The 23,840-nt window shown below is 38.6% G+C and overlaps 1 protein-coding gene across 12 annotated transcripts in view; it reads right to left on the bottom strand.

The window, feature by feature from the left end:
* Nucleotides 1-23,840, bottom strand: part of UNC80 (unc-80 homolog, NALCN channel complex subunit) — a 225,277-nt gene that overhangs the window by 82,074 nt on the left and 119,363 nt on the right. For 10 of the 12 annotated variants that reach the window (XM_053215737.1, XM_053215744.1, XM_053215746.1 and 7 more), the window contains 7 exons: nucleotides 22,099-22,299; nucleotides 14,279-14,386; nucleotides 12,942-13,080; nucleotides 3,798-3,979; nucleotides 3,159-3,290; nucleotides 985-1,171; nucleotides 235-366 (listed from right to left, as the gene is read on the bottom strand). In XM_053215737.1, coding sequence (XP_053071712.1) covers nucleotides 235-366; nucleotides 985-1,171; nucleotides 3,159-3,290; nucleotides 3,798-3,979; nucleotides 12,942-13,080; nucleotides 14,279-14,386; nucleotides 22,099-22,299 — 1,081 coding nt within the window. The remainder of the gene's footprint in view (nucleotides 1-234; nucleotides 367-984; nucleotides 1,172-3,158; nucleotides 3,291-3,797; nucleotides 3,980-12,941; nucleotides 13,081-14,278; nucleotides 14,387-22,098; nucleotides 22,300-23,840) is intronic. The other 2 variants (XM_053215738.1, XM_027051810.2) reach the window with 1 other exon arrangement.

Here is a 23,840-nt window from a genome sequence, read left to right as displayed (position 1 = left end):
TATGATTACTTATAATGTAGTTAAAATAGAGCCAATTTATAAAGGGTAAATTGCTGGGTAAAAAAAAAAAAAAGAGTACCATTTAATCTAATATTTATTTTTTGAACTTGAGTCATAAAACAAGTTATTTAATGAAGACAGTGTGGTGAAGTATAATAATAATGTTAACTGGAAAATGTTTCAAAACACACACAAGTCATAAGCAATAAATAACAAATTTCTAAGAGGACACACCTTCGGCACTGACAGCTGAACGCACAGACCAGACTGACCCTCGGCGGAAGGAATAATTCCTATGGGAAGTGCTGGAGGTACAGGATGGACTCACAGACAGTCGACGGGATGCCAGATTGGTGACTTCTTCTACTGGCAAAGAAAATGAGGAATGTAACCTTTGGTTTTGTAACAAAAAAGTCATCATCATCACAACTATAGCTGTACTTACATCACAGGTGTATACTGCTCTCAGAGCATAAGGCTTAAGTAAGTTAGAGTGTACTTATGAATGGAAAAAAATATTTTAGAAAGAAAGGCAGAAACTTTGTCCCATAGATTCTACAAAAGCTGGGCAGAGAATCACTTAATTAGAATAGTTCATAAATTATTTTCTGATACCAACCAACAAATTGGCTGCATTTGTCAAGGTTGATAGTTAAAATGGACTAACCCCATTTTTAATGATGAAGGATTGATTGCATTCACTTCAATATACACTCTGGATTTAGCTGTTCTCTGAATCATAATCACTTCTTGGTTCATTATCATATTGGTTCATTCAATGTGACTAACTTCCTCCTCTGTAAACAAGCCAACTCTAGCAATTAAGAAAAGAACAACTTCCCTCCTCTTTCTTTGGATAGTGTCAGGAGGTAAGAGAGAAAGAGGGTGCATATCACCTTATATCACAGAAATGTTTATTTCAAAGCAAGTCCTTTTCATTCCCTGAGACTGAGCCCCCCAAGAAGTCCCATGTATAGAGGGCACCTTCTTCTTCTGGTTCTGAGTTGGGTGTGCAGGTGGGTTCATAGCAAGCCTCCTGGGTGATGGGGATGGCGGTGATGAGGCTGGCTTCTCTACCAAGACGTTTCTTCTCTTCCTCCTGTTGCAAGTTCTTTAAGATGTGTTCTGCTCTCTGATGGGAGCGGGACACAGCACGGGCTGAAAAGGATTTCTGTGGAGACATGAAGACCAGTTGATCTTATAGAAACTGTTTTGCAAGGTCATAGACAAAGAGTGTTTCAATAGAATTACAAAATGTGGTACTTTGTTCTCAGGAAATGGTAGGGCACCCATGGTCTAGTTTCATGGCTATTTGTTTTTCTATCAGATTTCCAGGTTGTATGTAACTAAGCTATTCATTTTCATTCAATGAGAATAATTCTTCAAGAATATCTATAAGTTTTGGGATTTCACCTTTAGAATTTGGGGTGATATCAATGATCCACTCTTTAAACATTACAATGAAATAAAGAAGTTTAATATTTATTCCTTTCCATAATTTTTTGAAATGATTTTAAATGAAGGACATTTATTTCATAAAGGTTAGTAAAAGAGAAAGAACCATGGAAAGGAGGAGGAAAGAGAGCTATCGCTTACATAAAACAATTGGTTATATGATTTATTTTATTTTTGTATCCTGACTAACCACCACACAGTAAATATTTAATTATTGTAGGTAAATACAGTGGGACACTGTAAATACTTAACAATATTTGTAGAAACAAAGTTAGTGAATAGAAATAATGAGAATTGATAGTGTTAACTAAGGTTGAATGCAGGATCTTAACATAAGACTAAAGGTTTCCTATGCAGAATGGCACAATAGCAATTAAGGGCATTAGATAGGCCACATGGCAATTTATTTGCAGAGCTAGGGGTTAAACTGATTTATTATATTAAGGTAAGATAAGAATTATGTAATGAGAGAAAGAGAACTCTATCGAATCAGGGGTCTTGGCCTCAAATTCATTGTGAACTGGGATAGAGAGTGTGTTTGGCTCAAATGAATCCGTTGTCTATGCAGGAGACAAATCAAAGATCCTTATGCCAGGGGTTCAGATGCTGGATTCATTGTATGTAGTGTGCTTTTCTCTTTGGCATTAACACCATCAGATACAAAAGTACTATATGCAGAAGAATTAAAATATTTTGATGGGTTAAGAGCTCAAACAGTTCTCCAAAGAAAACTACAATGTCAAGAAAATATGTGATGTGCAAAAACGTTCAAGTTAACTTCATATATCCAACAAACTTTTTAAAGAATTGTGAACAAAAAAAACCAATGACTTTGTTTTTTGTCAATCAAAGTGGCATTAAAAAATAATACTAGCTAATTTGAATAAAGACAAAACACTTTCCTATTCTATTTTACGTGGGTAAAGTGATAAAATCTTCCTGGGGTTATTTTGTGAGGTGTCTTTAAAATCTTTAATATTTATATACCAATTGCCCTAAGTCCATGGGAATTTGTGCAAGAAAATAATCATAGATTTGTGCAAAGACGTATATTCTTTTTCTCCTTTTTTGCTTTATTTTCCATATTTTCTACATTACTCTTATAATTTAGAAAAATGCTATTCAACAGGTGAAAAAAGCATACTTTGAAGACTCATTTTTTTTAAAAGGCATATATTCTTGGTTCTATGAATATGCCATGTTCTAAACTTAGCTGTTTATGAATTATATTACATATAGAGTGTCACATTAAAGTACATAAGACCTGAGGTCTCAGAACGATATTTGTGATGATGATACTAATGATCAACAAAATGAAGAACAGACCAACATCCAAACAAAGAAAAAAGAACTGCCAATTCTGTTCCTTTTCTTATCCAGGGTCACTCTCATTAACTTTTGGGTAGCTTGTGAATTACCAGTTAAACGAATGTGTTTGTGTTATAATAACTAGGGACAAAAGTGCTACCCTTGGCCAAGAAATCAATGCCCAATGTTTTTAACAGCTGTATAAGGTGGCTGCTATTGAGACTATGATTCTATTCATAAGAACAATGACCTTTTATGATTTTCATGGCTGATTTTCTGTGTTGTTATTCTATTCTTATGACAAGAATTAACAAACTGTCTCACATACTCATTGTCCTTCTCTCTTACATGTACACCAAGGAGCCTGAAGATACGAGAAAATGCCTGTTACTCACAGACTGGTCTTCATTAATGGGGTCCTGGACACTCCCGCTGCACTGAGGGACCCATGGGGGGTCAAACATTGGGACGGATGGCATTCCAAGCACTGGCGAGGGCAGGGTGAAGTTTATACTGGGAGGTGGGATCTGTTAGTTGACATCAGAAAAATGAAGTCAGGTGAAAAATAAGCTAGAATGGGTCTGAAGTATAATTATGAAATAATATTATAGAGTACATGATGTTATAGAGCACAGGATGAACATCTCTGGGTCTCAGCTTATTCATTAAAAAATGAAAGGTTTTAACTCTATGTTCTTTATTTATGTTAATTACTCCATCCTCCAAAAAAACATCTATATGTATAGATACAGCAAAGTGTCTGAAAGTTTATACCCCAAATTTTTTATATTTACCTCTTGGGATGGTAGTGGGATCTTGAGGTTTATAGAACATTGATTTTCTTACTTTCCACTCTTCTCTATTTCAATTATTAAAACAAGAATTCATGCATATATGAGTTAGGTTTACTTACATAATCAGAGAGAAAAAGGAAGCATCTTTTGGGCCACACACCATGGATTTGAGGTTCAAGGATTTAAACAAGTCTTGGGTTAGTTTGCTAATCTAATTCCTATGGGGGAAGTATCCCTCACCTTAAAAATCTGCTGTGCTCCTTCCTCCATCCGGGGCCAGACCTGGTAGCGAAACCTCCAGAGTGTGTGGAACTTGAGAACAGCATTCAGCCTCTGTACAGTCTCTGGGTGGTGGAACTCTGACATCAACATGTCAGACACAGCCTCAGGGACTTTCACCGCACACAGCAGGAACATGGCAGCTAGAGACGGCCAACAATTTGTCAGCTACACATCTTTTAAATTTGGTTGGTTCTTGGGGATGGGGACAAGTGGGGAGCTATTCTTGTGTCTTGAAAATGACTCCTGAGCTAATGCAGCCAGGCCACCAGCATTGGCAAAAGCACATCTTATTTCAGCTGCTGGAAACCAAACATAATACTTTGTGCCATCCACAATCTTCCTATATCTGGTGAGGGCAGTGACTGTGTGGTATTTCAGTAGAATACCTCATTCCAAGCAAAGCTTCCTTTGGCTCACAGTGCAAAGTGAATGTGTGAGGAAGCAAATGAAAAAAAGGCAATTATATACCGAAATATCCTTTTTAGAAAATGATAAGAGTCATCTCATAGTAATCCAGGGACAGTATGTAAAAATGTCCATTAAAAACTGTCCCAGTTACATTATATTAAAAATAAAATCCACATTGTAGACTGTATTAGAAACATCTACCCTTCTGAGAGATAGAAAAGATCGAGAAGCCCAAAGAGATTTCATGAATCATGATACCATTGTTGTTTTTAATTTTGGGGAAAGCCAAATATCAATATGAGAAAGGTCAAGTGCCCTGATAAGTTACAAAGTTAATGAATAATGGTGCAGAAAAAGACACTCTGTAGCATGGATGAATGAGCCAGTGTCAATCATAAAAACATAATTTAAAAATCTCTCTTGTACTTTTTCCTGGATCATCAAAAAAATACTCAGACAATTGTGTTAGGGTAGCTAGGATTGAGTGCCGGGTCTGAAACCTCTCTGCTATGTGTCCTTATGAGAACCTCTCAACTTCTCTCAGCCTCTGTTTCTTTAGGGTCAGAAGGTCAATGATGATGATGATGATGATGATGATGATAGCTGCCTCCAAATTTGTTGTCAAAATAAGATAAAATAATGTATGAGAAAGTGCTCTGTGACATGAGAAGTCTACACACTTCTAAAGCAGGTTTCATTTTTTAGAGACAATGTGGCATATGGGAGGGACATCTATGTGTGTGCAGTCAGAAGACCTGGGTTTGGTTTCCCAGCCCTGCTGATTCTGAACTGTGTGCACTTGGATAAGCCCTTTGAACCCTCTTAGTTGCAGTTTGCTCATCTATAAAATAGTGGTTTCAAGGATCCAGTAAGACAACTGGTGTGCTATAGTTAGTTCTATAAAAAATGTTAGCTACTGTGACCATTAGCTTTTGATTATACTTTTCTTTATCCTACTAGTTCCTTAAATCTCCACTCTGTCTCCTTCCATTACTTTTCTTCCAAGTGTGCTCTACTCTGTCTCAACTTTTAAACACCATGGTTGCTCTTTACATTATTGCAATTGGAGCTCTACCTCAATCTCTGTCCTGAAGCAATTTTCTGGTAATGATCACTAATCAGTAGACCCAGTGGTTTTGTTTGTTTGTTTTACAGCATTTGTTTCCTTTCAGTTTTTAACACCTTCATAAAAATCTCTCTGATGAGCTCTCCTCTTTGGCTTCCATGGTTTGAGGTTGAGTTTTTCTCCTACTTTTCTGGTCATTTTCCAGGGTATTCTGCTGGCTGCTCCTCTTCCTGTCTCTGAAGGTAGAGAAGGTCAATGGCTTAGTGCTCATCCTTCTGCTCTTTCCTCTCTATAGATTCTTCCCTTGGAAATCTCATCCACTCTTACTGCTTCAGAGACCACATAGATCAGATTCCCCCCCAGTTTATCTCTACCTTTGACCTTTTCCTATTAGCTTTAATGTCACATCACTGGCTATATGTCGCCTTACTACTTCACTCATTGCTGCCACATTCGACTTGGTAACAACACATCCTCTATATATGACATTACTCATTGGCTCAGAACCCATGAGTGGTTTCCCACAGTTCAATGGAAAGTCCATACGTCCAAGTGTGTCTTTCAAGGTCTATTACAATCTGAGTCCCACTCACTTATCTAATAATGGACTGGGGACTCCTCTACAAAAGCCACCCCAGTCTCAGTTCCTCTTCATGCTTTTCAAATAAGCCCCATGCATTTCCACAGCCCATGTGGCTTTGCATACACCATCTTCTTCTAGCTTTTATTAAAGCCCAGTCTACCTGTTCATATCTTCCATGAAAGTTTCCATGGCTGTCTCATATCTGGGGAGTGTGCCCTTCCCTACAGCTCTCCCTGAGAAACATGTGGTAGAGAAGCAAAAATCTAAGCTTTAATGTGAACAAAAATATTTTACAAGACATTTGTTGCAGTGTAGTATAAAAATCCAGAATAAACCTAAATTTCCATTAGTAGGTCCAGGTTAAATAAATTATTATGCCCACTCATTCAATGAAATATTTGGTAGCCATTAAAAAGAATGAGGTGAATTTATAAGCAGATGTTAAAAATGGTTTCCTAGGGAGTGCTTCTAACAACTTCTCATTGGGTGCTGCCCAATTTGAATTGGTTTTTGTTCAAATAAACTCTTCAAATTTTTAGTATACCCCAGTTTATCTTTTAACAGTTCTAGGGTCACAAGAGGCAACCAAAGGGGACCCTGATGGCCCCCAGGAGCAATGAGCAACCAGGTATAGGTACCTATGGAGCCCCTGAACTTGCTGCTTTCTTGCTACCTACCTTCAGAGGTTATGGGTAAGTCTCTTCCTGGTCCTGGATCCTAGCTCTGCAGCTTCTGCATTATGGGCTTATAGACTTTATTTGAGCATTTCTTTTTCTGTATTGGGTCTGGAAACTGGCCTGAGTTAGCCTGGGTCAGACTGGGTTCCAAGGACTGATTCAGATTTAGAAACTGGACTGGGTCTGGGGTCAGAAGTAAACTGGACTGGTCTAATATGAGGCCTCAGGTGAATAAAATTTTGTTTTAAGGCTGAACAAGTAAGGTTAACCTTACCAAAGATAGTCTTGAATCATGAAGCCACAGTGGATAACTTAATCATCTCAGATAAGCTCATTCATTTATGAAAGGCCCTAAAGAAAAAAGGGTCTCAGCCAGGCACTCACTATAATTGTTATTTGGGATGGCTCTGGATTTGGGGAGGGTAGTATGTTTTGCATCATCTTTGTCCCCTCTTGTGTCCATGGGGTTGTTCAGTACTGCCAGAAATATTTACTATTTGTCTCAGATGAAACCTGAGAAATTATTCAAAAGGATTTATTTATTTATTCATTCATTCATTCATTCATTCAAGTAGCTCTTTGGTCAGAAGTTGGCCAAATTGGAAATTGATATTCAGAGCTCCATAGAAACTTTTTCTTTTAGGGCTTCTCTCCTAAGTCAAAATGAAACTAAGAGCCCGGAGGGATAGAAACATTCTGAAGCCACTGTGGAAGGATTTACTAAAACATTCCAAAGAAACACAGCCATAAATCTAGAACATAGGAATCTTGATTTCCATCTTAGTTGATTTCCCAGCTATAAAGAAGCAATTTGAGGATAATGTAATTGGATGGCTGGGTAAGCATCTTGATGTTCAAATTACAAGATAGTTCTTTGAGGAATTAATAAATTATCTTCTACTTATCAAACAAAAACAGAAATGCAGCCCTAGAAACAAAGCATACTTATCTTCTCTACCAATCTCTAAACCCTATTCATCTCAAAAGGCTTTCAGATATTATAAGAAATGTGGATTTAGGGAACAAAAGCCCTTCTTGAAGAAATTTACATCCTTTCTGTGTGCCTTTGAGATGTAAATGTTCTATCTGGTCTTCCCTAGAAACCTAGAGCCAAGTCGAAATGCAAACTTCAGGGAGGTGATTTTTATCAGGAAAAAAAAAAAAGGAAACTACTTGAGAAATTAGGTGAATGAAAATCTTTAGTCTTTTCCACAAATATTGGTAAAAGAATTAGCCATTGAGCAAGTAATCTTAACTTATTCTATCTGCCAGAAACACACTTTAGATCCAAATGTTTTTTCATAAACTAGTCAGTTTTGCATTATCACACCTGTCTCATGACAAAAATTTTAAAGCAAATGCTACAAGATCTCTGTGTCTGTCTATATATTTATGTATGTCTATGCATGTATGTTGCAGATGTGTGATATATTCCTACTCCAGATGATATTGCCAAAATTAATTTGTAAAGAACTCTATTTATTGGATTAAAGATAAATAAGCACTTATGTAAATCAAATATACCCTCAGAAATATAGAAACTAAATGAAATGTTTTTCAAGTTCAAAAACAAACAAAAAACAGAACAAAATCTGAATGGTGTGAAAATAATTGTTTGAAGGCTTATAGAAAGGAATCTTTGAAAAGAAATTTTACATGTGGCGGGAATGGACGTATTTAAGTTTTTAAATAATGAGATTTTTTAAAATGTTTATTTATTTTTGAGAGAGACAGAAACAGAGTATGAGCGGGGGTGGGGCAGACAGAGAGGGAGACACAGAATCTAAGCAGGCTCCAGGATCTGAGCTGCCAGCACAGAGCCAGACGCGGAACTCGAACTCACAAACTCACAAACTGTGAGATCATGACCTGAGTTGAAGTCGGACGCTTAACTGACTGAGTCACCCAGGCGTCCCTAAATAATGAGTTTTAATATTAAAAACACACTGGTAAAAAAATTAGAATTTGGTTTTGTCTCACCAAAACAAAACAAAACAAACCAAACTTTTCGTGGACTATTAGTCAGCTTTTCATAAAAGATTGTGAAAAGTGTTTTTTTTGTTTGTTTGTTTTTTACCTTTTGGATAATCTACCTGGAAAATGAAGATTTTATACCTTGCCAAAATAATTTGCTGTGCTTCATGTTGTCTTTATCAGGTCTTTAATAACTTAAAAAAACTCAATCCTTTTATTATTAAAAGAGCTAACTTTGGTTCACAACTATGTAACTTTCTGTATTTACCTTTAAAATCCATTGTGGCTTAAATAGATAATTAAGTATTATTTCATAATGATCTGAGATCCTACTTAGTCAAATGTTCAAACTTTTTGACATTTTGGCAACTTCCCAAAAACAAATTCTAAATGAAGTCTTTTTGATTTCAAAGTAACTTTGGGTTTTCCCAGAGGGTCTCTAGAAAATCTCAAAGAATGTCTCTCATCTCTGAAGAGAGATGTTAAACTAATTAGCTTTATTTGGCATGTTAAATTATGTGGAAGCATTGTCAAGTAAGAAGTGTTAATAAACATTCTTAAGTTATATATGTATGGATATATGTTACCAATACAGGTATTCCAGAAACTGTTCAAAGTTTCTAGGAAGTTGTTAATACTCTTATGGTCCAATTTTATCCTAAATTATTGCATACCATAGAAATAACTCATTTTCTTTACCAAATGAACTCCCATCAGATCTTTAATCATGGCCACTTTCTAAAAGTCTTTTTGTCATTTGTAGACAGTTCTTGTTTTATTCTGATGCTTTGACAAAAAGCATCTTCAGAAAGATTCATGGTAAGATCATAAAACTGAACTGGTTAAGCATTTCCAGAACTAATGGAAAAACAATTCAAGTAGAACAAGAATTAATGATATGAGATTGAATGTACTGATGAGGATGATTAAAATTTTAAATAACTTTTTCTTTGAAACATTGCTGGTTCCTTAATGTTTTATTTTTCCAGATTTAAAGATACTTTTTTCTCTTTTCTCTTAAGCTATCTATGACTTAATGGTAATTTTATAAACCATATTGAAATAAAACATTCACTTTTCTCATCACCTGATTCCTCCAGAATTCAGAAACTCATTGAGTATTCTTACTTTCATGACAATGTAATTATTTGCATAAGTTCAATAAGAACCTGCTTTTCATATAAGAGGGCACAACTGGAAACATTTGTTTTATCACTGAGACTTTGACTGGAATATTGTATTTGAGAATATGCATAAAATCAGATATGACCAGACAATTTTAAGGAAGTAAGGTTGACTTTATGGAGCCAATAACAGCTCATTGGAAAACTGGCCTGGTACCTTGCTTACAGGATTCCCTGCAACCTTACCAGGTGAGTAAGAAAGGTCATTTCTGGGAAGGCCCAGGAAACTCAAGATATCCTAGGGACCTCAAGAAGATTGAAATTCAGCCAAATCTATAGGTATTCCAGGTGAAGTCTCATACTGAGTTCTTCTCTTGGCTTCTCGGCCTGGAGAGGTTTTTATTTTTGTTTTTTCCTGATTTTTTTTAATGTTTTTTTATTTTTGAGACAGAAAGAGACCGAGCATGAGTTGGGGAGGGGAAGAGAGAGAGGCAGGCACAGAATCTGAAGCAGGCTCCAGGCTCTGAGCTGTCAGCAAGAGCCTGACATGGGGCTTGGACCCACAAACCATGAGATCATGACCTGAGCTGAAGTTGGACACTTAACCTACTGAGCCACCCAGGCACCCCTGGAGAGTTTTTTAAAATCCAATCTATGAGTCTTATAAAAAGTTCCAGCAAAACAGATTTGAAATAAGCCTATATGTTCAATCACTATTCCTGCTGTACTTAGGTAAATAATAAGGTCACGTTTAATGAAACTAGATTTATTTTGCAAACAAATTAATTAGTCTTACAGTGATTATATTTGATAGAAATGAACATGATTGTAAAGGAAAAATTATGTTGCAGTAAAAAATTGTAACACTTGTGAATATCAGATTCCAGTCCTGTTCATTGTCATTGAGGTTATTTATCTGTACACCCAACTAGATCTTGAATGTCCTATTTTCCTTAAATGTCTGGCCACCACTCCCAAACTAATGTTCCCCACTTTCTGACTTGGAATCACTAAGAACAAAAACTGTCCTTGAATGTCCTTGGAAGGGACCATACCAGTTCCTCTTTACTACCCAGATGGCGGCCAAACTTCAGGGACTTGAATGGTAGGTCTACATCCTTCATGAGAGAGTTTCTCTAAACTCTTGGAACTAACCTTAACATTGACTAGGGAGCTTCCTCCTCAGATACAGATTGCATTTTGGGGACAGCTTTCTCAAGATCGCAGATCAAGATCATCATCTCCAATATTAAACTGTTACTCCTTTTGCCTTTTTGCTACTTGCTTTTTTCTGTTAATGAACAGGAAAGACAGTGCTTGTCAGCCCTGACAACTATGGCTACATCTACTGCTAAGGCCATAGCTGTACAACAAAATCTCTGTATTTTCCTGGTAAGGTGGTTTCAGATAATAAAATTGCCTCAGATTACTTATCGGCTAAACACAGAAACGTCTGGGCCATGATAAAATAGCCCTTGCTGCACCTGGCTCAAAACATCTGGCATTGTAGCAAATACAAGAAATTAACAAATAAGCCACTTGGCTAAAAACAGGTACATTAACTGATACCAACTAGTTTGGGTCATGGAGACCCTGGCTGAGGAGCACCCTTCAGTCTCTTGGCATTACACTCCTAATAGTTATCATTATAGTCTCCCTGGTGTGCCATGTTCTCTCAGTGTTCTTAAATGCACGGTCACAGCATCAACCATATATTACATGGTCTCACTTGCTCAGAAGAGCAGAAAGAAGATGAACAAAGAGGGAAATAGTAAAAACGATTGTTTTATGGATCTGACATCATAACCTATGAGTTTCACAATGAAATAAGAGCAACTTAACTCTGATCTGACTGAGGGTAGCACTAATACCAAATTTTTGGATCTCTCATATATGAGAGGATGACCACAAGGGGAAATTTGTTCATTAAACAAGGAGGCCATTAGAATGATGTGGCATTAATCCTGCAGTGACCTATGTAAGCCAGCAAGAATCTAAGCCTGTAAATGCCTTAAGGTTACAAATCATAAAGCTAAAAGCCATAAAAGCCAACTAGGCTTTTAGCTATAGCCAGTCAATAATTGCCTTACTTTGCTTCCGTCCTTTTTCTTTAAAAAATTTTTTTAATGTTTATTTTTGAGAGAGAGAGAGAGAGAGAGAGAGAGAGAGGACAGAGTGTGAGCAGGGGAGGGGCAGACAGATTAGGAGACAAAGATTCTGAAGCAGGCTCTAGGCTCTGAGCTGTCAGCACATAGCTCGATATGGGGCTTGAACCTATGAACTGCGAGATCATGACCTGAGCTGAAGTTGGATGCTCAACAGATCGAGCCAGCCAGGTGGCCCACCTTTTTCTATAAAAGACCCTCCCTGAGCTGCTGTTGGTAAAGCACTCCCAGTTTGGTGCTGCCTGATTTGAATAGATTTTTCTTCAAATAAATTCTGAAAAAGAATCTTCTAGATATAAAAGAAAAATTGAAAGTTCAAAAGTCTTTATGATATGTCTTATTTGTGTGAAAGGGAAAACACAACATATACATTGGTACTTAGGTATATATCTATATCTATATCTATATCATCTATATCTATATAGATCTATATCTATCTATCTATCTATCTATCTATATATCTATATAGTGTACCCTAGCAGGACTCCTGAAAAACTTAAAAATTGTCACTTCTGGTGAAGAGACTGAGAGTCATGAGGAAGAGATACTTTTAGCTTCATACACTTACATATTATTTGAGATTTTACCATGTACATTATGGAATTAAAACAACTATATAAAACTAAAAGAATGTGTACAAAAAGTGGAAGAAACATGAAAAACCCCCATTTTGCATGTCCTTTTTACTAGCTGTGTGTCTTTGGCTATGTCACCTACATTTCAACAAATCTGTTTCGATATTGTCATTTGGACATAAAATATTACTTGTATCGATTTAGTGAAGTTAATGATGACGGCTCACGGTAAATCTGGGAGATCACAACACACAAAAAGAAGTTTCTCTTTTTGTGAAGCACGGTGGAAATGCAGGTTGTGGGGAAAATCACTCTTTGTAATTTGGTAAGGCCACACTGCTCTTGTGCAGTCTACGGGGTAAACGTAAAGGGTGGGTGGCACCTCAGCCTCCCTCCCTGTAGTGCACAGCTCTGTCTCGAGTTCTAGCAATTGCTCTGGGTCTGACCTTGGAATGAAAGGGAGTGGATGTGCGTCTCAGTTAAACACCCAGGATGAGTGGCAAGCAGGGTCCCGGGTGCTCTGTCTTTACCTGCCGCCCCTGCCATGTGCTCATCCATGCTGAGCAGAAGCTCCCAGGCAGCTGGCTGGATGTCTCCGTACATCTCCTCTGTCAGAATCGGTGCTGCCTTGATTAGCAGAGATAAAGGGGCAGGAGACAGGCTCATCACCTGGGAAGAGATGGAAGTCACGTCTTAAAATCTTCGAAGACACTGATTGCTGCACTCCTCTTGGAACCTACGTGCCGCGTCCCTTCTCTGCTTTCCTTAAATGACTGTAAAATGCTTCCTAAAATGGGAGCGTATTTATTGGCATGGTGTATAATAAGCTTTATACCTCATTAGTTGATTATAATTACAAAACGACACGCTACTTTTAAAATGCTTTCACCGCAAAAACTATTCTGCAACCACCTAAGAAATAAGCTGTAGGATGAGCTCTATGAGAAAAGCCAGTACATCTTTGTGTTAAAAGTCCTGATGGGCTTTCAAAGCGTCCTATTTTCCTTTCTCTTAGGACTTGAGGTCCACTGAAGACAGTGAGCAGCCTCTAATTTACAAAGGAGTTCCATTCAGAAAGTCAGTTTTCTAAGCCAGTAAATGTGGATGACATTTTCCCTTTAAAACATTGTGTACTGTAGTTAATGCCCCAGATTAGGCCACAAAAACCATATTGAATCCATTATTTCAGATACTTTAGGTGATAAATGTAGGTTCTGGACAGTCTAGGTCTTTAACCATTGTAAATACTTTCCAGAAACACAAGATGTTTTTCTTCCCTCCCTGCCACCCGTCCCCCAACCCTGCTGCCTGACTCGGGAATACACATAATGATTTAGAGTTTAGGGTTTAGGCTGTAATAACAATATAACAATGTGTCAAGCACTGGATAAGTAGTTAAGTGTACTACCTCTTTTAATCCAGGCAATAATCCCTTGAGACGGGTCTAGTGTTATAATCCCCCTATTATGGATAAGGCAAATAAGACCAAGAGACATTGAACAACTTGCCCAAGGTCCCAGAGCCAGAGCGGCAGATGCGGGATTTGAACCCAGAAAATCACATCCTCAGAGCGGTGAGCATGGCTACCACACGCTGGTGGGGGATTAGCTCCATGGAGTGGAGTGAGTGAGAGGAGACATGTTCCAGCCACGCTCCCCAAGCTGGGGCTCTGTGGAAGCTCGCTGGCTAACGAGAAGGGATTTTTTTCCCTGCCATTTCCTGCAATAGAGAGCCACCAATTAAAGGGTTCTCTATGCTAACACTGTGCCAACTGGCCCCGTCGGTCTCAAGCATTAGTAAAAAGGATATTTGGCGCCCTCCTCCCCCATGACTGCTCCATGAATGTTTGTGATCCAGATGTCAATACCTGCAGTCTGATGTATTTCAGCATTCCAGAGTCCTTTTTCCCTTCCAGGTTGGCATCAGAAACTCTCTTCTTCAGAGAAGGTGTCCTCAGGCATGACTTCTCTGAGCACTGCAAAGAACAGGAGATCAGTGACAAAGAGTGTCACATCCTCTCAAGGCCAACAGTGCTGTTTTCCCCCAGTCTCCAAACAACCATCTTCTTCTTTTTTTCTTATTTATATTTTTAAAATGCTTTTATTTATTTTTTGAGAGGGCAGAGTATAAGCGGGGAAGGGGCAGAGAGAGAGGGACAGAGGATCTGAAGCAGGCTCTGCACTGACAGGCTGATAGCAGTGAGTCTGATGTGGGGCCTGAACTCACAACCTGTGAGATCATGACCTGAGCCAAAGTCAGACGCTCAACCAACTGAGCCACCCAGGCACCCCACAACTATCTTCTTCTAGCGGGGGGGGGCAGTTTAGGCCTTTTTGGAGGCCCACACTTTCTGAAACTGATGAAAACAGCTCATTTTGGTATGAAAGAGAGCTCAGAGATAGTTAGCTACAAGCTCCTCTTTTGCCACAGAGGCCCAGAGAAGCGGAATAACTTGACCAAGTTACAAAGCTGGCCATTAGCGGAATTAAAACAAGACAAGGATCTGTTGACTTCCATCTCAGGACCCATTGCATCCCAGAAAGCTGTTTAAAACCACAAATCTTAAAAAAAAATCAGTTAAAACTTAATAGCTCTTTTACGGGGTTGGATGTTACAAGGTGGCCATTTGGTCACGGAAGAAAGAACGTATTTCATAAAGGAGTGTTGGGAAGTAAGAAATAGACTCATCAAGGAAGTATAAGTCCACAGCATTTATTATCTAGGCCTGAACTGTAAGGTAAAATGATTTCTTTAAAAATCCAAACTCATTTGAAAAACAAAAGCAAAAACCACACTCGCCTATGGGAGGCAGCAACTCTTCTTTCAAATTGTCTCCTCAACCAGGGTACCAAATAAAATGGACTCATCTGCATAAACACGGAGGAGGCAGTTCTCTGACTCTCTGAATGCCGAGGGATGGAGTGGACAGAGCAGCTGGGAGAATGATCGTTCCTAATGGTGACAGGCTCTTGCTTATTTATACTGAGTCTTGATCACTCCTCATTTTGCACCCTGGGCTGTGCAAAGAGGGAATCCATCCTTCTACACGGAACAAACGCTCATTTGTTTTTCCACAGCCATGTCAATGAAACACTTTCTCCCTCCATGCTGGGGGAAAGAACTGAGCTCCTCAAGAATTTTTGAGCAGAACTGCACAGTGTTAGAGATGGAGATATTTGAAAGAAAGGACATATCTAAAAGTACCTGCATATTCCAAGAAAGTCTTTCAAAGCTCTGACAAAAACACCTTAGACAATGCATCTGGTGTGTGACTAGTAAGGAATGAACTTTTAGAATGAATCTACTTAGAAACAAATGAACCAGAGCTCTTGCTCTGTTTTCTAAATATAAAAACACGGGGGCACATACTTGGGAACACATCTCATTTGAGGAGATAAATCCGGCATTGCGTTTTTCCTGTAAATGTAAAAACAACATACAGTAATATACATGCTTGTTTTATAATTTAGAAACTGTTCTAAAATCATATGGCAGTAACGTACCATATAAATATAGGGGTTTATTTGACTTCCTGTTTTAAAAATTCAAGGTATTTTAAAAGTGACGTCTCTCTTTTATTCTTTCTATTTACAAAACTATACATGTAAATTGTAGAACATCTGGAAAACACAGAAAAACTTGGAAGAAGAAAAGAATATGTCTATGATCCCTAATCCAATGATGCCCATTATTTTGTTCCTTTCAGCTTTTTTCTACTCTGTGCCTCTTAACACAGTGGTGAGCATGTTATGTATGTGACATACAAGTTTAAACATTTCATTTTATCAGGATCTTATAATGAATATTTCCCTAGGTCATTACAATTATTTTAAAATATGATTTTCAAAGTTTATTAATAGTTCACCCCTTTCTCCTCTGGCCGGACATTTTGTCTTTTTCAGGGTTACTTTTGAATTTACTTCTTGATTAAATTATATGTTTTTTAATCAGGCAGATACCAGCTTAGAATAAAAAGGGTGAACATTCATGTTTGCCTCTGACACTCTGGTAAATGTAGGATTCTGTTTAATCCTATTAACTAGGGACAGAAGGTATATGTCAAGCTTCTCAGATCTCAAACGTTTAATATTCTGGCATGCTTCCCTAGGAAGTATGGTGTATTCTGGTGCCTCATCATAGTTAGGATGCTTGTTTTAGAGAAAGGGAAGGGAATTAGAAGGGCTTTCAGACTAGGGTGATGGGCTAGGCACTCTTCCCACATGACTTGTTGAGGTTTGAAATGTAGGTATCGAAGATGGGTACTTGTGTGATAAGCACTTGGTATGTACCCAACTCTCTCTACTGGTGTGACCCCTAACTCAGACCGACAAGGCTATCATCAGTGGCTTTTTAGATTTAGTAACTTGATGTAAAACTTGGTTAGAAGAGAGCTAGGAGCTAGATGGAGCAGGAGACTAGTTCTGAAGGCATCTATTGGTTGTTGGTGTTTCATGGAAGAGTAAGAAATTTCACTGGACTGTGAGTTGCATATCCTCGTTGGAATTACACATCCAACTGGGACCTGTAAAGAAACCCGAGACTGTAATCCAAGACCAAAGGACAGAATGTATCACTAATAGAGGATGGCACTCATTGTTGACTCAATCTACCCAAGGGAGATATGGTCAATGGGAGGCAGCTAGACAGCCCCATGAGATGTCAGGGATCCTGGGGCATGCTTTCTGTGGCATGGCATAGATCTTGGACCACTGCCATTTTCTTCTCTCTGTGTGTCTTGGGATATATATTCACCATATTTGGCTCTGGGACTTCTCTCCTCATTCTGACCATTATTGGTTAAAGTTGCAATGCAAAACCAATTATTTGACTGGCCAGAGGTTTATCCCTTGGGATGTTTGGATCACAAAGAGGAGGAGTTGAGCCCACCAAATTCCTGTCCTAGGGAATTAAGGGGCACAGAGTCTGATTCATGTGGTGATGGTTGCTGGGGCTGAGAAATGATAATGCAACCTGGAGATTTTCAGGTATACACAAGATGAACAAACATGAGGAGCAGTTCAGGGGACAGAGATGGGTGAGCAGGTGGAGATACAGAAAAAAGCAGAGATGAGACACTATATCCATTCTGATAGGGACCACAGCTTTCTCATTCCTCTGAGGCTCAGCTATTCCTGGTCTGTCCCTGGTTTCATGAGATTCTGCTGTGCCCCTTGGAGAAACTCTAATTATTTGAACAAGTTTCAGGGAGATTCTTCCAATAAAAGATTATTGACCAGAGAGGCATAATACTTAATTACTTTAAGTAAAAAATGTACTTATTCATTTAATAATTCAAGACTGCTTATTAAGAATTAGCCATATGCCAGGAACTGAGCTAACTTTTGGGGATATGCTGAGGAGCAAAACTCCCTTGGTGCTTGCCTTCACGGAGAGTATATCTCACTCGGAGGGACAGATAGCAAGCAAGGAAACAAATGAAAAATCATAGTAAGCACAAATGCCACGAATGATGATTTGCTATGGAAATAATGGGGTATCTAAAACCAAAGAAAATTGGAGCCAGTCTACCAAGATCTCTAGGAAAGAGATCTTCCCAGAAACATGTTTCATGATGAGAGAAGACCAATTATTTCCCTAAAGATAACCAAGACCTTTGTGCCTCACACATCTTTGACACATGAGTATGAATGGGAAGACATTCTGGCAGATGAAGTCAAGGCCCAGGGTCTGCTCTTGGTCTCAACAATAGTCTCTTCCACAGCTTTGGAAAAACATTAGTCCTGTAGGAAATCAGTTGGCCTCTTGCTACTTTCAGTGGCTTTGCAGAATTTACTGATGCTGCGCCCTTTCTTTTTTGGGCATGTATCACTTTACAGCCCTTTCCTTTCTGGCTGAAAGGAAAAGAAAATTTTTGTTTTATCTACTCCTTTTTTTCATCGGCAAGCACTAATTCAACATTTACTCTGTCCAAAACATAGCATTGGACAAGATACATATATGTAGGAAAGTCAAAGAATTCTTTGGTGAAGGTAATATATATATATAGTTTATAAAAACCTCCTAAACTTGGAAGTGCACTAAAATAGACTAGCAGGACGTACAGTTACTCTCTGAGCATTGAAATGTAGATTAGCAGATTGATCAGAGTTACATGTGTTACAAAATGTACTAGCTGCCACAAATATATTCTGCGATAAAAACCAATTTAAAAGGAAACAGGAATGAAATATCAATTGCTCATAAGGTTCAATTTTAATCAGAATCACTGCTTTTATTCTTGATTTACTGCCTACTCTGTTTTCATTTTGACCCTAGAAATGTGGGCATTGTTCGATAACGTGACAGATTCAGCACAGGAAATGGAAACATCAGGAGGGAACAAAAAAGAGCTTGCACAGGAGGCTGGCATTTTGAAAATAAAATGTTTATCACAGCAGACTCAATATATTTTTTTTCAGCTCTTCACCTGCATTACTAATTTAAATATGTTAAGATTAGAGGACACCTAACTCCTGCTTTACATTCTCTTCCTCTTTCCCAAAATGTGAGCATCATCTAAGGTTGGTAAGACTCTTCTGCTTCAGGCCAGCATCCTTGTCGGGCCTGAGGTAAAGGGCACTCATGAACTAGAGAGCCCACTCAGCCATTCAGTATTTGTTGTCTCTGTGCTGTAGGAGAACTCTAGTACGTACCACATGGGATACAAAGTGTATAAGACTGCCAATTTTCCAGAACTTTCTAATTAAGTGGCAGAGGAGAAATGGGGATATAAAGAGCCCCATTTTGTAGGCAGAGTGATCTTCTTGTTTTTTTAATTTTTTAAAATTTATTTTGAGAGAGACAGAGTGAGGGGGGTGGGCAGAGAGAGAGGGAGGGAGAGGATCCCAAGCAGGCTCCACACTGTCAGTGCTGAGCCCAACACAAGGCTTGAACCCATGAACCATGAGATCATGACCTGAGCCAAAACCAAGAGTCAGACGCCTAACTGACTGAGCCACCCAGGTGCCCCAGGAAGAGTGATCTTAAAATTCTCAGAGTCTGATGCTACGCATGGGATAAAGACTAAAGTCCTTCCCAGAGCCTGGGTGGCCCCATGTTGTCTGATCTGCCTGTGCTGCATGCACAGAAGTCCCCTGTGTTCCAGCCATGGTCCTTTGTACTCCTCTTCTCTCAGGTTGGAAAATTCCATATTCAGTTAATATTCATGCATCCTTCAGTCAAAGCTCACTCGTTACTCTTATTTCCTTTAACAAGTTCAAAGTCTTGTTCATAAGCTGTCTCAGCACAGTGTGTTTCTTTTTCCTTGCACTTACTGCTGTTGCAGTTTTATAGCAATTTGAGATGTTTATTTGACTAATGTTTGTCTTTCCAACTAGACTGTGTGTATCATATGAAGACAGGGGCCATATTGCTTTTGCCCATTATTACACGCAGCACATAAAATGGACCCAGCATGTCCATAGGTTCTTTAAAAATTTGAAGGTACACATGGATGGATGGATGGATGGATGGATGGATGGATGAATTAATGAATGAATAATTGAATGAAAAATGAGAAAAGCACAAGTAAAATGCCATTGTAACTTAGAGAAAGGAGGGAATGAAAATTACATTAATTATCCACCATCATATGCCCTGTGGTTAACTCTAGGAAGATCATAAATGATTTCAAGGAGGAGGTGGAATTTGAATTGGATCTTGAAGGATGTTTGAGTTTGGCCACATATGTATTACAGGTGAAGGTATAGTTGGAGCAGTAAGAAATCTCAAAGTGTGTATGATGAACAGTGAACATTGATTTACGTTAGTATATTTTTGCAACGTCCAACATATATGGTTTTCTCCTAAAACTAAGGGAGTTTTTATATGAAGGAGAACGTAACCTAAATAAAAATACATATACATAACTATGTACATACATACAGATACAAATATATGTATAGGTGTATATTTTTCTTTTTATAACATCATTAACAGTTTATGTAGTTACCCACATTGATCTAGTCCCCCCATGATCTTCCCCCAGAGTATGTGTAGTTTGAATACCATGAAATATAATAGAGTCTAGTAAAAAAAGCTCTGGATTTGATATTCCATATTTCTAAATTAAAGTGTAGCTGAATATGTTATAGATGTGAGCTGAGACAATCCCATCCTTCTGAGCCTCAACTTTTTCATCTGTAAAATAGGGAGAACAGCATCTCCTGCACAAGGTTTGTAAGAATCAAAAAGCACTCTATCCATGATATATACCTGCATTATAGCCTCACATATATGTTTTGAAAAAAAATACTGGAATATCACATCCTAGAAGGCAAATAGCACACTTATAAGATGTATGAAATACAGATTTTTTTCTCTAGGATCTTTTGTATTACCCCAAATTTCTTCAGTGAAGTGTAAAATAATTTAAAAAATTCCTCTGCAAAAATTCCTTTGCATTACAAAGTGCTACATGCATGACCCAACTATGAATTTTTTGTTATTGCTCATATTCTCTAGTTGTTTGATTTATATTTTATTACCACCCCCCACTCCACCAAACCTGGTTTGCAAACTCCTTAGTAGAAAGATCCTGTGCTCCTACTTATTTATTTTTTATTTCTTCCAGAATATCTGGTCTCATATTGTGCCAACAGCAGGTGCACAATGAATGCTCACTGAAATGAATAGGTATTATACCAAAACCTCTTTGTAAAACCACTTGTGAAGAGCAGCTGCTGGGGCAGCCAGAGGCATTCAGTCAGGCATCTTGGCCATCATGCCTGTTCAGGGGCAGGTGGGTGACTCGGGGCCTCCCTGGCAGGGGCACGGCAGCCCTGGTCACTGTCTTCATCTTTTGCCAGCTCAGCTGCTCAGTGTACTTGTCAGGAAAGTGCAGCTCAATGTTTAGAAAACGTAATAGTTTCTTAAAGGAATTTCCTGTAGTCTGATTTGACCTAGATTACTCAATTATTTATCTGTAAATAGTTGGACCATTTATTACTTATTTCTTAATACATAACTGTATCAGTTTCCTGTTAACTGCTGCAACAAATCACTACAAACTTCATGACATAAAACAATAAATATTTATTATCTTACGGTTCTTGAGGTCAGATCTAAAATGGATTGGCAGGGCTGTGTTCTTTCTGGAGGCTCTAGGGAATCATCCATTTCTTTGTCTTTTCTGGCTTCTAGAGGCTGCCCCGTTCTGTGGCTCATGGCCCTGCATCACTCTGACCTCTGCTTCTGTTATCACACCTCCTTTTCTGACTCTGACTCTCTTATCTCCTTTTTTCACTTATAAAGACCCTTATGATGACAATGAACCCACCTGGGTATTCAGGACAATTTCCCCCATTAAAAGATTCCTAATTTATTCACATTGGCAAAATTGTTTTGCCACATAAGGTAACTTATTCATAGGTTCTAGAAACTAGAATGCAGGCATCCTTGGGGGTCATTATTCTATCACCATAATGTACCCATCACCACCACTCATACAAGTTCATATTTGTTCACAGAAGTAAAACAAAACCTGGGAAAAGATTCCATGTTGGCTCATAGACATGAACACTAAGCACTTGTCTTTTCTCGCTCATCTTCTGTCTTTGCTGAAAATCACACAGGTCTGTAACCTGCTTTATACAACTGCCGTGGTCTGACATTTGTATTTCCAGAGAAAAGATTGCAGGACATCATTTTCCCTACAATAGGCATATTCTCAGGTGACCATTCACTCACCTCTTTCTGTCTCTTGCCCCGGAGAGCCACATTGCTGATGTTGTTACTCTCCCGGAGGGAGTCCACAGTGTCTCCATAGAGCAGCTTGATGGCCCTGACCAGCCGGGCACAGGAGCGGCTGTGGTGCAGGTAGCAGTGAGGGTGGCAGTAGTCAACATGGGTGCAGATGAAGCTTTGCTGATTGCACAGCAAGATCATGACCTGGAACACAGACTCAAATCACTCAGACTCAACCAGGAAATCGGGGTTGAAACCACTGTAAGTTACCAATTCCCACGAGAAAGCAAAGAGTTACAAGCCTTTATGCACTTGGCTTCTTTGATTTCTCCATTCACACTTGATAGAAAGATCTTTTCGAAACAATAAAAGGTTAAGTGACATTGAAAAACCAATTATTGTGGAGTATATGATTTCCAAATATTTTCAAATGAAGATTCTAAACTTGAAACACACTAGTTTTTCAGCTCTTATGTTGTGGACGGAGCCAGATTAAACAGTATAAACTTGTGAGAAATTTTGTGCCAAAGGATTTGGCTGGCCTTTGACAGCTGTGGGATGTCTTTAACCCCAGCCTGCCAATGTGGAATTGAAAACACTTCTGCATCTTCTACCTTGGCCTATAACCTTCAACTGAGCCTGAACCTGACTATAGAGCTTCATTTCTTCTCTCTATAAATTAATTTTTCTTTCGCTTTTGGGCTATTCTAGCTCTTGTGCCTTGATCTGGCTTAAATCCTCACATCACCTGGACTTCCCAAGTAGGGTTCCAGAAAAGAACTCAGTTGTTTTAAAGGATATGGCTATATTAAGATAAGGAACAAAGATCTCTGAGTTCGTAACTTCTTAAGTTGCCTTTCTAAAAAGGCAATAGCATTCCTACGTGCACAAGGCTAGTCAAATATGCATAGAGTAATCTTCCGAATGCTTCTATCCTTCATAAAACCAGTTCCCGCCCCAACACCTAACTTGTGAGAGACCATGTGCCATATGGGTTGGAGAACATTAAGTAAGTCCATATGGACAAGGCCAATCAAACCTACCAGGTAGGGCTGCCACACATTTCCTCAGGAATGAGCGGCCCTGCTTACTCAAACTCAGATAACAATATCTCACATTCCTCAAAGTTAAAAAAAAAAATAGGTGTTGCCTGAACAGAATATCCAGATTTCTCTCGAGATTCACTTAACATTCCTGATATTCCTGTTTATACTGGTACAAAGCAGGGCACATATAAGAATTGTAAGGTTTCCCTTGTTATTCTCAAATCTGGCTGTTAAAGAGAAATACCAAGAAATTCAAGCAACAACAACAAAAACCAAATAAACAAACACACAAATGGACTTTTGCTTAGGAGATTCTGATTCAGTATAGAATTTCTAGGAGGTGACCTAGAAATCTGTAGTTTGAAAATTATGCTCAGGGATGTCTTTTTGATAGATATATTTCTAAGGTAGTCCCCAAGGATCCCACCTTCTGGTATTAGTGCCTTTGTGAAACCTCCTCCTGTGGAGTATGGGCTGGCCTAGTGACTTGCTTCTAACCAACAGAATGTAGCAAAGAGGATCAGATGTTACTTCTGTAATTAGATTGTGTAAAATAGTGACTTGTCTCTTGTTACCAGACTCTCTTTTACTGGCTTTGACAAAGCAAGTTGCCATGTTGGAAAGGTTCATATGGCAAGGAATGAGGGTGGTCTTTGGCCAACAGCCAGGTGGGAACTGAGGCCTTCAATCAAACAGTCC

Source organism: Acinonyx jubatus, chromosome C1, assembly GCF_027475565.1.
Source record: "Acinonyx jubatus isolate Ajub_Pintada_27869175 chromosome C1, VMU_Ajub_asm_v1.0, whole genome shotgun sequence".
Classification (NCBI taxonomy): domain Eukaryota; kingdom Metazoa; phylum Chordata; class Mammalia; order Carnivora; family Felidae; genus Acinonyx; species Acinonyx jubatus.
This window is presented reverse-complemented; position numbering and strand designations above follow the sequence as displayed.